The 17,112-nt window shown below is 41.9% G+C and overlaps 1 protein-coding gene across 3 annotated transcripts; it reads left to right on the top strand.

Moving 5' to 3' along the window:
* Nucleotides 1-3,766: 3,766 nt before the first annotated feature.
* Nucleotides 3,767-17,080, top strand: mapk13 (mitogen-activated protein kinase 13). Of its 3 annotated transcripts, none has more exons than XM_061767097.1 (12): nt 3,767-3,982; nt 5,134-5,263; nt 6,327-6,385; nt 7,743-7,848; nt 8,081-8,110; nt 10,344-10,391; nt 11,050-11,164; nt 12,233-12,304; nt 13,454-13,533; nt 14,537-14,615; nt 14,682-14,855; nt 16,031-17,080. In XM_061767097.1, the coding sequence occupies exons 1-12, from the start codon at nt 3,870-3,872 to the stop codon at nt 16,114-16,116; spliced, it is 1,092 nt and encodes a 363-aa protein (XP_061623081.1). In that variant the 5' UTR covers nt 3,767-3,869; the 3' UTR covers nt 16,117-17,080. The 3 variants fall into 3 exon arrangements, with proteins under 3 accessions (XP_061623081.1, XP_061623099.1, XP_061623091.1); XM_061767107.1 differs by having other exon boundaries at nt 3,869-3,982; nt 4,446-5,263; XM_061767115.1 differs by lacking the exons at nt 5,134-5,263; nt 6,327-6,385.
* The last annotated feature ends 32 nt before the right edge of the window (nt 17,081-17,112 follow it).

Raw genomic sequence — 17,112 nt, 5'->3', positions numbered from 1 at the left:
AACTGGATGATGCTCATTATTAATGCATTTTCACACAAAGCACTTGTAAATGTGTGGAATCATTTGTAAAACTGCAGGTCATTACAGTGAGGGCCACCCCAGTGTCAGCATCTAACAGTCTTAAATAGCCAAAACGTACACAAATATTCTGTCATTTGTTGTACAAAGTTGAAAGTCGACATAGTGACTGTTCTTGTGGAAACGGGACCGATGGGTAAATGTTAATGCCATGTTCTACTAACGGAGGCCCAGGGGACCCAAAAAATGGAAATCTCTTCAGATAGGTCTCTGGGCTCCCACTATTATCATTATAAGGACATTTCCGTTTGCATTCCAGCGTCGGGCGCTCTGAAGCTCTGAGGGCCACGGGGGCATCATCCATTTAGGGAGACCAACAACTACCGTCAGCACTCTTAGCTTACCGTTTGACACGATTGCATGTTTTCTTTTCCTTCTTTTTTGAATCTTCAAATGCTAATGATTACAGTCGTGTCTGTCGTCACTCGAGGGCTAATCCTTCATTCGCTTAACTTCCACGGACGGATTCCGTTTCCATTGAGCGTCTCCGGGCAGGAACATTTGGTGATGTTCAGACTTCAGTCATTTGCTGCAAAGGATTTTCATTCTTTGAGTGCGAATGGCGGTCGGTCTCTTCGTGTGCCCTACGATTGGCTGACGAGCAGTCCGGGGAGGAGTCCGCCTTTTTGCCTGAAGTCGCCTGAGAAGAGCGCCAGGGTCTGAATGACCCTGAACAGGACAAACAGTATACAAAGTGGATGGAGGAGTTTTGTCTGTAACGCATAAATATGTTTTAGTAATGACTGAACAGGACGAGGGAAGACGAGGGAAGCCAAGTTTTTACACACACGTGCGTTTTGCAGTTGAATCACTGCATTTTCAAGAAAGATTGTCTTTGTGGAAGCGCAGCCCTCGTCCTGTCCCGGTGGTGAAGGTGATGCAGTACTTGAGAGTGCATGCGCCGTCTCTCGGAGGCTGAGCGTATGGGTGTTCGAAAGCAGACATTGTCCCCGGAGGCGGCTTTTAAATGGAATAGATTTCTTTTCTCCATCCGAGCCAAGGCTGTAGGGAAGGTCGCTTCATTAATCAAAGCCGAATGCCAATGGCTGCCCATCTCTGTCCTTAACCCAGCAACAGATAACGTGATTCATTGATAGTAATCATTCATGGTCCGCCGGAACAGATGGGCAGAGAGTATCATTAGGTTGAGAACCTTCAATTACCACGTAAAGACTCATTAGGTTAATGCTATTGTGGGCTGCGGAGGCAAAGCGACATCTTCTTCTGGCTTTGGCCTTTTGGGAATCCGTGTTTTCCCGTTCGAAAAGCCCACTTTGTGTGCCGATTCAGTGTCAGTGGAAAATGTCAGGTCAAATTTCGCTTGAGAGGATTTCGGTAGACGGGGTTAAAGCGCAGGGAACGACGGCGCAAGACGCACAGCTGGGCTTGTGACGTACACACGCATTCGTGTGTTTACGTGCATTTGTCTTGAGACACACGCATGCCACCAGTCACGCCATGGACTTTGTACCAAAGGCAAATTCAAAGGACATGTCATAATGTTTTACGATCTGACAATCTGTGTTGTATGATGGAAAGGGAGTGGGGGGCGCATTGTACCGCCCAGAGTATTTGCTTCAGTAATGTTATGCTGTGACGTGTTCACCTTAATGAATGTGTCACAACGTGCAACTATCGCTCCGGCTTTTATCTCCATTTGTTTTAGAGAACAGGAGAAATGGTTCAAACGATAAGCCTGGGAATCATACTTCTGCACACAGGATGTGATTTATTATTATTATTATTATTGTTATTTTACTTTTGCCTTTCACAAAGTCACTCAATGTAATTGAAAAACATGACACTTTTTGGGACGACATTCGTGATCGTAATAGGACACCACGTGAAGACAATCAGTAATACATGCATATGAATGCTCGAATATGTACTTTGCCACTGAAATGGCGCATGCACACACACACACACAAATAAAATAAAATAAAATACAAATCCAGCAAAACGCCAGCTCCATCTCCTGGTGTGTACTGGAACATTGCTGTGTTGTTGGAACTGGTGCTGACAGTCTGTGGTTTATCTTACATTATATAGTAAGCTCGACACCACAGGGGGAAATCTATGATGTGGTCAAATTCAGTGGTGGACCCTCAATTCCAGTTCGTAAAACCGTAGAGCGGTTCCGGGCTGCCTTTGAACGCATCAAGTCGTGGTGCAGACGACCAATCCAATACGGCAGATGAGACGTTTATGCTGAAAAAAAATGCTGAGTGGATTTTTCCAAACAAACAATGTGAATGATGTCTAGGTGTTACACGTTACAGTGCCGTGAAAAGGGGTGGGGAGGGCATGGAAACGGTACATTCCGCCATGTTTATCCATTTTCCTAAATCCGAGCTGATGTGCATGAATGTCTTGTTTTGCTCAACACGTTCACTGCCATTGACGGCTCTGGAAGTCAAATAATCTCGCTAACTGAGAAGGCTGGCAGTGAATTAAAAACAAGGACAAACAATTTGTCTGCTTTCACACAGGACTAAGGAAAACGAAAAATGCAAACATTTGGCAAACTGAGATCCTGGACTGATTACCAGCCAATCACGTGTAACAATAATATACATTACAATATAACAATAGTATTAATAACTCAAATAAGTAGGTTTTCATGCTTTGCTTTTAGCTTGTGAGGTAAACACTGTTTTTGTTGTTGTTGTTAAGATCAAGAACTAAGTGACCTATAATATCATTTGGTTCATTCTTTCACTGAGCTCATAATTTTTTGGGCCAGGTATTCAATTGTTCTTTAAAGATCACTGGCTGCAGTCATTGATCGTTCTTGAAATTCAAATCTGCAGACGTGACAGCCCACCGGCCTCTTCTCAAAACTGCTCACGAGTGATGGGCCATTGTGATTATCTAGGAATGTTGCATCAGGGATCATTTGCAAATGTAAATGTCAAATGACTGTTGCATGTTGATATTTACCTGTTTCCTAATTATTGTGAGAAATCAATAACATGATCACTCTCTTCACATAAATGACGGTCATTATTTATTAATGATGCCATATAATAATCACAGGGTATTAAAGGTTATTTGAGCAAAATTTGTTATGTCAAACCTGAACCTCAGAACTGTGAGGCGGACGGACGCGCTGCTAACTACTCAACTCAACATAGTTTTGAATATCTGTTGTCCTATTTCGTCGTTTATGTTGTTCTATGACTGCGAGTTGGTAGGCAGGCTATAAGGTGCAATATAAACCTAATTTATTTATTATTATTATTTGATTAATTCAGCAAGGCAAGAAATAGGGGGGGTCGTGTTATGAAACCCCTGGGAACTGTTTTAAATTCTGAAAAATACACAAAACGTCTCCTTTAACACGTTATAGTCCCCAATTTGGCTACTCGGTCCTTTTTTTCTTTTCTTTTCTTTTACAGGACCTTCCACATTCTCCACTCCATATTCCAAGTTAGCCAAGCCGTTTGTTCTGCAGACAGCAGTATTGTTCGTTTGCTCATGTTTTATTTTTGTCACCTTTTGACTGTGAGTGTTAAGTTTGCTTGTTTTCCACTCATGCTGTAAAATGGTTCATATGCAAAATACACCCAACGATCAAATCGTGTCGTTTTCTGTTGCGCTGAGCATTCCATTTCCGGTTTATTGCGGTGCGCTTTTATTTTGTGAACGGCCCATAGCCGGAAATGATGTTTGGCCAATGTTTTGGCTTGACCTTACTTCCTGGCAAGCGGCAGGCAGGCAGGCGTTCATGAGGAGGGAGAACTCGCCTCGCCTCGCCTCGCCTCGCCAACCTTCGCCTTCTCCTATTCGTCATGGAGGCTCGGGCGACCTTCTGCCGCGAGGAAATCAACAGCACCGTGTGGGAGGTTCCGGAGAAGTACACCCATCTCAAGCAGATCGGAACCGGGGCGTACGGTTGTGTTTGGTGAGTCGTTTGCCACTACATCACCGTGGGGTCGTACGAAGACTACTGACTGGCTTGGGTCGGGTCATTGGAGAGCTGTAGCTTAGCTACATTACACACCTACGCACACTACGACGACACTTGCACATTTATATATATATATATGTATATATATATATATATATATATATGTGTGTGTGTGTGTGTGTGTGTGTGTGTGTGTGTGTGTGTGTGTGTGTGTGTGTGTGTGTGTGTGTGTATGTGTATGTATGTATGTATGTATCCTCTAATCTGCACATACTTGCATTTATGTATCGTGAGGGACAAGCATTCACACAGTTGTTGTTTTTTTTAATGCAACATGAAATGTTATGTTTTAATCGAAGGGATGAAGGGAATATATAGTTCAGTATTTGACTTTTTTCCTGTTAAGATGTTACAGGATCATGGACAAAGTAAAGCAATGATGTCATGTGTTCTCCAGAAGAACATGGGCACGTGCGAAATGGATCAATTCGATCAACTCTGATGGCTTCGCGGGGAATTTTTGCATCGCTTATGGCCTGAAGTTAATTTTGGTTTTCAGCGGCATTTCAGCTCGGTGACCTTATAGCACAGGTGCAGTCTCTGAAGGAAATGCAATTTCTGTGCACAGCAGATCAATAATAATACACACATGACACACATTTCTTGTCTTTATACTCATGTGGACCACATTAGTAGCCCCTTTTAACTGATGCCAAAAATGCCAACTGTCCCCCTGTTTTCTATTGCGCTTCATCGTTAGGGTCCCGCCGGGTTAGCTGGAACCTCACCCAGCTGATTTTGGGCAGGAGGCGGGAGAAAAACCCCTGGACTGGTTGCCAGCCAAACACAGCAAATAGAAAATATAGAATATATATTAAAAAAATAAATAAAATATGCAAAACAACCATCCACACCAATGGGCAATTTTGAGTCTTCAGTGAACCTAAGATATGTTTTTAGGCTGCGGGTGGAAGCTGGAATTCCCAGGCAGAACACACTCAAGCACAGGGAGATCATACAAAGTGTCCAATGCTGCTGTGAAGGCCCACAGCCAGGACTCGCTCCCAAAGTGCTGAGCACTGGGCACTGGCAAATGCACACTCAGAATGCAATCAAATGATGTCTTGTGCCATTATTCGCCACAGCTCAGCAACAAATGAGAAGATCAAGGAGAGAGTGGCCATCAAGAAGCTCCACAGGCCCTTCCAATCAGAGATCTTCGCTAAAAGGGCATATCGGGAACTGCGGTTGCTCAAACACATGAAGCATGAAAATGTGAGTCGAATAAAGCCAACACACTTCCTTGACCAAGCCGCAATGTTTCTTGGTACTCCAAATAGTGTGCCCGTTGTTTTTCAACGATTGGAGCCTGCGTATTGACATTGAGTAGCGCTCGTCATTCCTTTTGACTATGTGAACATTAGACATGAAAGAAACATGTTTTTCAAATGTTTTTTTCAGTGCAGTGTCGTGATGTTAATAGCTGCCTCCGCAATGTAAATACTGCTCCCATCCCTCTTTTATGTGTTTTGTATTGTTGCCAGTTCATTCCCATTGTGGCACAGAAGCCGTAGTTTTCCGTCCAATGAAAAGGCAGCGGTGTGTCTATCTAGCTCCCCCGTACAACTGTAAAAAGTTCCCCAACAGAAGAGGGCCAAAAAAGTGGTACTGCAATTACGGTTGGACATAATGATTGGTGAATCAATAATTCATTCTGAATTTGGTCGATCGTGTGGAATTGATTCTTTGATTAATGGCGTCGTCGAGCAACCGAGGCGAAATGGAGTGAGTCGGTCTCTACTACTTTGTACATTTTGCTTCGTTGAGAGAGACGGGAGACTATGACGTTAAAAATGATATTAAAAGAAAACAAGTTATTAGTAGTAACACATTATCGATTACCATTCTGAATAGTATGCAGGACAAGCGATTTAGAATATAATCTAATTGCAATTTGACACAGGAGTTGACATTTTATTTGTAGGGTTTACCCAGGAACAACCGATTTCATTCTGACCAGCACAATAGTAGACATTTACGATAAAATATCCTATTTCACCCGCTGGATCTATTTGTTACTTGATTGAAAGTTGCATGACATGAAATAATGAACATTTTAAAGAGGGGGGGAAAAAAAGGAAGCTTATCGTTGAAGCCGTTGTATGTTGCAGTATGTGGTTTTTCCATAAATCAAATCAGTGTTTCGGCTTTTAACAACGTGATACTTTGAAAGTTGCAACCCTATGTTTATTATTCTGGAAGAGGCTTGTTAAGCACCACGAAGAACGAATGTGTGTTCCCAGTCTGCCGCTGCTCATCATTTTCTCATTCCAACTAGGTGATAGGACTTCTTGATGTGTTTACACCCGTTTCAAGCCTCGATGACTTCCAGGACTTGTGAGTATTTTCTGCGTTGGGTATTGCGCTGCTAAATACTCACAGGCCAGAGCTCATTCGTCGTCGTCGTCGTCTTATTTGATGTTTGTTAGCGACACCTCGAAATGAATGCTTCTGTTGAGATGGGTCGGATGGATGAAAACTCGGCACATTGTAATTCATCTTCAGTACACAGAGTCAGTTGCATGGCTGCATGAATTCCAAGCCCCCTCCCCTACATGGCTGGAATGTTGGCCAAATGCTGGCAATATTACTTCACAGCTTGGATTTGCGGTTTATGTGTTCTCCTCGGCTTAACGGAAGGTTACGGTGCAGTTTTGTCTGGCTCTGGTAACAACAACAAGGTCTGAAAAGAACATTTTATCTCGGAACGATTGTGGTGTTGGGCGTATTTGTTGATTTCAGTGTTTTCTTTTTCTAGGCAGACAAGCGGCATGTAAATCTAGGAGCTTAATTAGCGCCGGGCGTAGTATTAAACAAATCGTTTTGTTGAGAATTTGGTCGTCGTGTGGAATTGACGACTGTTTAAAAATCAAACAATCGCTTTGCTGCTTAAAGAACAACAAAAACCTGACATTGACTATGGGAGCTACTGTGTGTCCACACAGACCTCCACTATGGCAAAACACTTTTAAAACAATCAAACTCAAATCTATTCAGTTGAATGGTTCCCCGTTGCTGATGTATTTATTTATGAGGTTTAGCCAAATGCTCATTCTTAATTTTAATAGCTCGATGAAGTGTAACTCGTAAATGATAACCTTATGTGACGAGATGTGAAAGAGACATCCGAAAATGTTGTTATTTGATTTACGCAGCACGTTAATGTAGTTGGCACGCCGTCCTCTGTTCGAATCTCGGCTCGGGCCGTGACGTGTGGCGTTTTCACGTTCTCCCTCTGCTTCTTTCGGGTTTTCACGAGGCACTGACTCTGGTGTCCAAAACACACATGGTTGGTTAATTAAAGACACTAAATTGCCCATAGGTGTGAATGTAAATAGTTGTTGAACGCCAGGATAGACTCCACCTCACACACGACCCAAATGACAACCAACGCTATAGAAAATCTGCTTCTGATCAGAGAAAGCAGATGGGGGAGGGGGGGGGCGGGGGGGGACCAACCTCAAAGCACCTTTACGCTATGAACAAAGGATGGAAAGGAGAACATTTCCATAAGCATGTTTCATAATCAAACAAAGCATGCAAATGTCCCAAATTGCGATGGGCTGAAACAGCTTCATTGTGTGGATTAGTGAGTCAGCAAAGATGCGCGCAGTCTGGCGGCTGGCCTGATGAGGTCATTGCCTTCCCACCTGCCTCGGGCTCTTCAAAATGATTACCTTTCATCCTTTTTCAGCTACCTGGTGATGCCTTACATGTTTACTGACCTGTCAAAGGTGCGAGGTCATCTCTCCGAAGACAAAGTCCAGTTTCTTGTCTACCAAATGCTGTGTGGACTCCGGGTAAGCTCGGCACCATTTCAAAATGTCTTCCTTCTATGAAAATGTCAGTTCATACTTTTCTCTGTTTCACTTTTTTTTTGTAGTTTGCAGACATCCTTTTCTTTGACTTTAGGGGTTATATTGATTGATTGTAAAAAAGAGTTGTATACAGAAGATAAATTGTAAGATTGCCAAAAATGTCCGTGAGTGTGCGTTGTGATTGTGTTATCCGCCCTGTCTTCTCTCTCTGCAGTACATTCACAAGGCAGGAATTATTCACAGGGTAAGTGCACATTCAAATGTAAAGATAGTCGTCTTGTGTTTCCAGTATTCCAGGGTCGAAACTAATTAGTAGCATTACAGGATAGCGCTTTGTGTTGCGTTGCTCCTTTTTCTGACTCAGACGCAGCTGACTTGCAAAAACAAATGGGGAAGTTGATTGAATTCATTGTGTTTGAGTCAGATCAAACTGCACCTGCACCAACAGGTAGGATGAGCTAACGCTGACTGCATGTCTGGAGTTGTCAGGCCACACCCTTCGCCTCCGTTCCCGACACCTCCGGGTGCACGTGTGGAGCGAAGACTGTCTAAAAAATGGATGGGAGAGAAGTTAATTGGCCACAACTCACTCCCAAATCGTACTGTATTTCTCAATCAGATATTTGTGGAGGCTTCCTTTTGTTATTTCCCTTATACAGGTAAGAGCATGCACACTTAGTTTGTTTTACTAAAGGAAAGGTCAATTATGTTTCTCATATATTTCACACAGTAAATGCAGTGGAAATGCTGCAGTTGAATGGCACGGAGGTTGTGCAATTCCGAGTTTGACCAGAATCTGGGGCGGTGGGGGGTGGGAATATGCCTCAAAAGTTGCTGGAGCTTCAGCCACTGTTATGCACCGATTCACGCGAGACATCGACATACAGCACTTGACGAGGGCTGCTCCGTTCGGCAAACGTCAAAGGAATAACTAATGCCCACCGAGCTTTTTCTTTGGCTTCTCTTCTCTTATTTTGTGGCATTTATTAAACAAGAAGCACGGGTGTCAACCGCAAGTGTCACTTGTCATCAAAGTCAAGGTTATCACGGGTTTGCGTTTTTGCACCTGTGTGACCATTTAAGAATTTCCTTGTCGACTGTGGGGAAAATCAACAATCAATCAATTTAGTTTTTGGTTTTTGCCGTAGTGAACGGGTCCATGGATGTAGGCCTTAGCTGATGTTATGTTCTTGTACTTTAGACCTCCGATTAGTTGAAACTGAATCAACTTTGCTGGTTGCAGCCGCGTTGTGCACTCAATAGTGCCTAAAATTCCAACTCTCGAAAATTCAGTCTACTCGGCGCAAAGGAGAGAAAAAAAAAAAAAAAAAACGTTTTCTTCCCACATGTAAGCCACATATTACACACGCAAATATGAAAGAAAACAAACTGCTCACCTTACTGTAAGAGCCAACCAAACAAGTGGAAATAGCACAAAGAAACAGAAGAAGAAGCAAAATTACTGCTCGTTGCACAACAAAGTATGCACAGCACAAAAAAAAATTACATATATTCTGTATACCAATATCGGCCTACTACTGGCTCTCTTCCGCAAATGAGCCACGATCACGATCACGATCACGATTTATAGACCAGTAGCGGAACTCCCAAGTAAATTCTGTAGCTGGCAGGGAGCCAGTGTAGAGACTTTAGAATCCCGATGATATGCTCGGATTTCTTTGTTCTGCTCAGAATCAGAGACGGAGAGTTCTTTCTGAATGCGCTGCAGCCGTTCAAGTATTTTCATTGAGTTTTCTTAACATGGATTTTAAGGTGCAAATGAATACCCGTACAGTAGTACACTGTTACTTCACGTTACGTAAGGTGATACAATTCTGCCTTTCCGAGTTCAGCTCCACCCAAGTCCAATGTACTTGAAGCAATTGCGCTTCTTAGTGTAAACCTGAATAGCTGGTGTAGCGCCACTTTAAGTGGCGGCTATTTGCACTTCTTATTTACTTTGAGTACTTTGGAATGCAGGCAGCACGGCGGCTAACAGTTCTGAGCTTCAGGGTTTAATCTGGGTTAAGGCTCTTTTTTTTTTTTTTTTTTTTTTGTGTGGGGTTTGTATGTTTTTTTTTTTTCCGGGTACTGCGTCTTCCTCCCACATTCCAAAAAAAGAAAGGCGGGTATGGTTTATTTTCTCATCTTGTATGCCCAAAACGATGGTATAGCCAGCATTTTTGTATTATATAGCTGGAATTGGATTCAAACCTCTGCCCCTAACCCCCACCCCCCCACCGTCTGTCTGATTCAACTCTGCTGCTGTCGCTCTCGTCACAGTGAAGTTGCTAACAATTACAAAGTCCAAAGCTCGACACGCGTCGGGGAATTTTATGGGTAACCATGGAAATACAAGTGGTCAGCTAATATTTGTCTCCTTTGTCTCCTCATACTGAGAAAATACCAAAGATCACAGTACCAAAAACTCTCCATGCGCAATAAGTCACCTTCACTCATCTCATCCTCTACTGCAGGATCTCAAACCTGGAAACTTGGCTGTAAACCAAGACTGTGAGCTGAAGGTTTGTATTTGGAATCAACCTTGCTGGCAATCAATGCATTTGAGTACAATATAATCTATATCAAGCTGGAGTGAAAATAGTATTTGCCACAGAAAACTGTGAATGGTTTTATGTTGGTTTTTTTGCATAGTTGATTTAATGCGGAAAAGTTGTGTGTTCAATCTATTGTCGTGTGATAGCGGAAAGGAAACTTTTTTTATATATATATATATATATATATATATATAAAAACATCAAGCGAACAAAACATTATCGACTATGAAAACACTTTAGTCTACAAAGTCCCATCCAATGTGTTAGCTTCAGTGAGGTAAATGGTATTATTTATACAGTATATTTGCTCCACCCCCTTGCAGACCACGAAAGGAAGTAACCCAAGTTGACTATGGGAAGAACAGAGATGGTGGTCTTACTGCACCCCCGCCCGTGCAGGAGCCTCTTGATTGTGCGACGCCGTTATTCGAAATGACATATTGTAGCATTAGGTCACACAAGTGGCATGTCGGCCCTGGAGCTCCATGATGCTAACGCCGATGAACAACAGTAAAAAGCAAAGAAGAATATCTGTGTACATTTAGGGAAATTAATAAATATTGGTACTTGTTAAGGGGTTTTATTATAATTTTTTTTCTATAATTGAGGTGTTCTCCCAATGCAGATCCTAGACTTTGGGCTAGCTCGGAGTACCGACGCTGAGATGACAGGCTATGTGGTGACCCGTTGGTACCGGGCGCCTGAGGTCATCCTGAACTGGATGCACTACACACAGACTGGCAAGACAATCCCAGCTATTAAGGATACGTTCACACTCCAGGGCATGATGCCCAATTCAGATTTGTTTGTTCAATCGGATCTTTTTATATGGTCGTTTCCAAAAACAAATGCGACTTGTACTGTGAACAAAATGTCTCCACGAAGTGACTCGCATGTGCACGAAACGGGGCGTCACGTGCGCACAAACACGAGGCGCCCTGAGTTTATGACCCAGCGTGACGGTCTCAATCCTGACGGATTTGTGGCAAGTTCAAGAATTTGGTGCGACCAGAGCCAACATTTTCTCAGTTCGAAAGCATCTTTTCACCATTGACCGTTTTCTGCTCCTTTTTGTCACATGTCTATTTTTGTCAAACAATTGCGAAGACGTATAAGTTGAATGAGCGTGACCTGCGCTCGCACATCCTGATTTATATCTACGTACGGAGGAGGCCTGGGTGATGTGGGGGGGAAAAAACTGAGAATTGTGCTGTTCACATTGACATTAAAAAGTTAAATGCATCTAAACAAAAAACAAAGCAATTGACCTGCAGTGTGAACATAGCCTAACATTCTCTCTCACCTCTGTCCTTGGTATTGTCTCAGTGCTCAGATAGGTTTGTCTGTGATTTTTGAGTTGACATTGTGGCTTTCATGTCTTTCTCTTTTGAAAATGGGAAATGCTTTTGAGGCGGCTTTAGTGTCACACTGACGGTGAAACTGTCTCCCTTTGTTCCGCCGGTTTTGGAGATGGATGCTCCTGACGGCCGACTGTTGACAAGTGATAATGTTGAGACACTCGCTGTGCTGCCAATTTCAATTCAATAACTTTCCTAAGGATTTAGGCTTCTCCAAGCAATAGCTTTTTCTTCTAAGGCTTTATAGAATCATATTGTTATCCTACCTCGCTATGAGGAGGAGCACAATAGATTCCTCTCAACACTGAAAACTGATTATATATATATATATTTTTTTTTTCCTTGTACGTAATCCTTTTCTCCATTTTTGGAGCACTGAGTCAATGATGAAGTGTTGTCACAGATGTGTCTTTCCTCACTCACACTTGTCTCCTGTGTTGTTGATTCTAGTGGACATCTGGTCTGTGGGCTGCATCATGGCCGAAATGATCAACGGAAAAACCCTTTTCAAAGGGAAAGACTGTATCCTTTCGTCTGCATCGGCAGCGCCGCCATCCAAACGGTGATCATAATGCGCGCGTGTGTGTTCGCAGTACACAGAAATACTCAAATGGGTTCTGCATTTTTGGGGTCGAGGGTCATGGAGTTTGACTGGCGTGCATGACGTCACCCCTTTTGCGCTTCAAGTCAACCACTACACTTAATTGTACCTTTTGTATTATTTATAATAGAACTTAAGCTCTTATTTACTGCCATGTACACTTAACAGTGAGCATATACAAACAAACACATTTCACCTTTAAGCAATTTCAGTAGTGAACAAGAGTGACACACTGGAGCAGCGGGCAGATTTGTATTTTTCTAGTCAGGCCATGCTGCTGCCGCCATATATGCAGTTCAAATGACAAGATCTGATTTTCACTAAACATTGTGGATAAGTGCGGCTGAGCCGAGAAAGTATCCATTATATTTTAGTGTGGGTCACAGATTTGTTTTGTTTTGTCACGGTTGTTGACATAGCGAGAAAGGGATTTAGATTTTCCTTCTATTCCCAATGATGCTTGAATGCCAATGTCAACATACAGTACATACACATAACAAACTCAAAAACTTCCATTAAACAATGAAAACTCCACAAGTCACCGAAATCGACTGAAACTGGCAAACGTAATAATAAATAAAGATCTACTACCAATAAAGTCCTGCATTGCCATTTTCTGCGGTTCAACAGACATGTATGATTATATTGCATATCATAAAACAAACGAATAAAATCCTGCATTGCCATTTGCTGCGGTTCAACAGCCTTCTGTATTACTATATTGTATATCATAAAACAAAACAAGTCACACTGGCCTTGACAAAATTGATGGTGCCCTTGACGTAACATTTTATCGCAGAACCTTTTAAGGCAGTCACTACAATCCTGTAACTGCTGTCTCGGCCCGAAGGGTTCCTCGTCCCTGACTGCATGAATTTGAATTTGGATCAGGGCAAATAATAGACGGCCACTTCAGCTTTGTCCAATGCTCTTTTGTTCCCCCGCAAGCCATTCTTGGGTAACGAACAGTGCCATCATTTTAACAAGTTGAACGTACCTACTGGATATATTTCTCGGCTGCTCGCAAACCTTCAGCCGCCTGATAAAATCTTGACTGCAAACCCTACCAGACATGGACCAGCTGACACAAATCATGAAAGTGACCGGAGTGCCTGGACCAGAGTTCATCCAGAAGCTGGACAGCGCGGAGGTGCAAGCGGTTACACAATTGAATATTAAATGGGACATACTGGGCCGGGGGGGGGGGGGGAATGGATTTGAATGTGTAATGCAGTATACACACAGTTAACAGTTGTCTGTGCCGAGTGCCTGCCAACACGTGTGAAATGAACCACGTTAAGTCAAGTTTATTTGTATAGCCCGTAATCACAGAAGAGCATCAAGTTGACAAAGATCCGCAACATCTCCTGATCTAAACCGCCCCAAATCGGGCAAACCCCCATTAGGGGGAAAAAGAAGAAACCTTGGGAAGGGACCACAGATGGAGGGCTCCATCTTTCAGGATAACCAGGCTGCAATGGATGTCGAGTGGGAAAAATGTATCGCGTATCACGTTAGTTAAAACGGCATAAGGGTCCACTTAATGAGATGAAGCGCCACAGTTCTTGGCAAGTAAATCTTTTAATAACTTGCTTATTTCTGAAAATGCGTATATGAGCGAAGCGGTCTTCACGCCGAGTTTCCAGTTAGCTTGGACGAAGTTCCACTGAGAAAGAAACACTTTGAAGTGGCAGCTGTCGTGTCAAAAACAAAAGGAGCCGCATTGTTGGCACCGATTAGCGTTAGCTAACAGTGGGACTAGGATTAGCTTCTGAAAAGAATGTTTTTCAGCGAAATTGGCGACGTGACCACATAGAAACAAGTTCAAATGCTTTTATTCCACACGCCGGGCGAAAAACAAAAGTAATGGCCCATTGTTTATCCATTTTCTGAAGGCCAAGGCTCATTCATCATTGCGGGGCGGGATGAGGGCGCTTACCAATTTCTTTGGTGTGTGCACGAGATAATCGCACGGACTTGCAATTCGGAGACAATTTCCCGACCTAGCATGCCTTTCTCATCTTTTTCTGCGTCAATAATTCATCATGAATGATAATCACGCTGCATATTTACCCAGATAAATATACAAAAGTGGTGAATTTATTGTTGCTGTTTTCCCATGAAACTGTTTTTTTCTTCTATTAAAAACACAGGCCAAAAAATATGTGAAGGCTCTTCCTCACTATCCTCGAAAAGACTTCTCGACGTTGTTTCCCCGAGCCAGTGCAAACGGTGGGTTGAATTTCTTCTGAAGTCTTTTTCTTCCGTGCACGTGGTTGACAATCGGATTGTTGGCAGGCATTGACCTGCTGGAGAAGATGCTGGTCCTGGACGCTGACGAGAGACCCACAGCTGAACTGGCGCTGGAGCACCCGTACTTCGACAGCCTCAGGGACCCAGATGACCTCCCTGAGCCCGAACCGTACGATGACAGCCACGACAATGCCACGTTATCTCTCGAGGAGTGGAAGCGTAAGTATTAACCGTTAGCGTGCATCATTTTAAAAGGCGAGATCTGGAAATTGGCATGTTTATAAGATGACTCCACAATTTCTCGACTTGTCATTCACAATTGAGACGAGTATTGTTCAAAAGGAAATGTATACCTCAAGTCAAGTGATATTTAGCCAATTGAAGCCTGATAAAGCAACCAAAGCAGCAGTTTGAGTCACATATTTTGATAGCTGTACAAGTGTTCTCTTTAGCATGTTTAAAATCAGCATCAAGGCGAAACGAACGCACGTTATTCTACATTTCTTCTTTTCTTTTTTTTTTTATGTGACAACAAATGCATAGAAAAACTTATGTTGGCCTTATAGTACTCAATACGTGCTACGATTCTATTACACATTTTAAATACTCAAGTAGATGAGCAAAATGTGAATTAAGTTAGCGAGTGTTGTTTTAACCTCATAGCTTTCAAAATATGGAACTTTATCTGCAACAGGTCCAATGGACAAAAACATTATTTAGCGCAGAGCTCGTGTAAATCCAAGATGTTTGAGCGAAGGGGACAAAATCGGATTTGTTTGTTCTCCATCTGAGTCGAGGATGATGTAAGACATAACCAACGAACAGGCGGTGCCAGTTTTAACGAAGGGGATTGTTTTTATTTATTTTTTTGGTATATGTAATGTAATGCAAATGTAATTTGCAATCAAAGTCTGAATTTGTGGGCATTTTGAAGCAGTATGCTATTAAAAAAATCTGAAAAGAAACTCAGTGTTTTAACAAATCTGTTTGGGTGTAAAGTGCTCTCTTTTTTTAACACTGTAGTGCTTAAGTCCTTTCTTTTTTTGTGTGAGTAATTTTGGCCGTGACACAGCATTTCTCAGCATTCACACGCAATTTCTTGGGGAATTGAACTTTTTCTCTAGTTTGCTCACTGTGTTTAATATTTGCAATTGAGATTTTTTTTTTTTCCCCTCCCCAAATTTTAGAGAAGAGTGAAGGCAGTGGGAAAACATCTCTGTCTTATACTGGGTACAATCAACTGTAATAAATAATTAACCACTGCCCAAATTGGACAGTCTCTCTCTGTGCTTAAAGCTATTGGATCACGCTGTAGTAGAATTGTTAGTGACTAATTGATGTTCAAATGCTCTTTGACGGTGTTCTGTATGAAAATGTTCTCTTCTGGTCTACAGGGTTATGTTTCCGAGGGGTGAAGAGCTTTGTGCCGTTCCCCCGGCGAGACTCCAAGAGGAAAAACACGTTGACTATGACTCCCTGACTTGATAAATGTCTTGTAGAAACATACACGTATGCTCATGTCCTAACTACTGCACAGCCAATTGTGCCCTTGTAAATTACAATTAAGCATTCCTTTTATTTCTTTCACCCTGATCATTTTTACATTTCAAATCATTTTTTAAAAACTATTTTGAGTCAAGTGTAGGTGTTTGTGAAAGAGACATTTCATGTTACTCATTCAATTTCCTTTCGGTGAATTGCCTTGTAACTTTTTTTTTTTTTTTTTTTTTTTTTAGTCTTTTTCAGTAAAACAAATGTACTTGCGCGTAACCAGGTAATTATAGTGTTATTACTGTTTTAACTTTATAAGGCAATATTCACCACATCACAAATGTAGTGAGTACATGAAATGTAATTGTCAAGCACATTATATGACCTTGGGTCTTGGTATGATGATTGTATTTTATTTTTGGTCATTTGTTATTTCATTGTGCTTTCTGTTTGCACTTTATGACTTAATTTTAAGACAAACACGTCCCTGCTCAATGTTGCTATTTTTTTATGTGAAATGAACAGGTGCATTTGCATGTTTTTGTTCCAAAATTCAATACATATAAAGTAAATTCAATGATAAAAGCTGGAACAAATGAACTAAATTCTGAAATGTATTAAATTGTCAGTCATTGTATTTAAGTGCGAAATATCTTAAAATAATGTATTTACAAATACGTTAACAGGCACTGGTCATAAAATAATTTCTATAATTGTTTCAGAGGATGTTTTACGCATTTATGAATATATCAATGAACATTTTAGTTATTCATTTCAATGAGCTGACACATATTTTACATTTCAAGGCTTGTAGAATGCTAGATTATTGCTCCCAGCTTGTACATTGGTGTTAACATTGTTTGATTGTAGCCCTTTGGTTTATATTTCGGATGCTAAAGTGGCCACGTGGTTGCCTTGTGTGAACCAACAAAATATATCATTCTTCGAGTGAGTTTGCCTGTCTACGTGTGTTTTGTGTTGTGCG

The sequence above is a fragment of the Phyllopteryx taeniolatus genome, chromosome 1 (assembly GCF_024500385.1).
Source record: "Phyllopteryx taeniolatus isolate TA_2022b chromosome 1, UOR_Ptae_1.2, whole genome shotgun sequence".
NCBI classification, from domain to species: Eukaryota; Metazoa; Chordata; class Actinopteri; order Syngnathiformes; family Syngnathidae; genus Phyllopteryx; species Phyllopteryx taeniolatus.
The sequence above is the reverse complement of the archived record's forward strand: the minus strand, read 5'-3'. Positions and strand labels throughout refer to the sequence as shown.

Bases quoted from the DNA above. Each gene is read 5' to 3' on its own strand.
- mapk13 (XM_061767097.1), top strand. From the start codon at position 3,870: ATGGAGGCTCGGGCGACCTTCTGCCGCGAGGAAATCAACAGCACCGTG. The intron at 11,165-12,232 runs GCAAGACAATCC...TGTTGATTCTAG, and splicing joins GATGCACTACACACAGACTG to TGGACATCTGGTCTGTGGGC. The intron at 14,856-16,030 runs GTAAGTATTAAC...TCTGGTCTACAG, and splicing joins ATCTCTCGAGGAGTGGAAGC to GGTTATGTTTCCGAGGGGTG.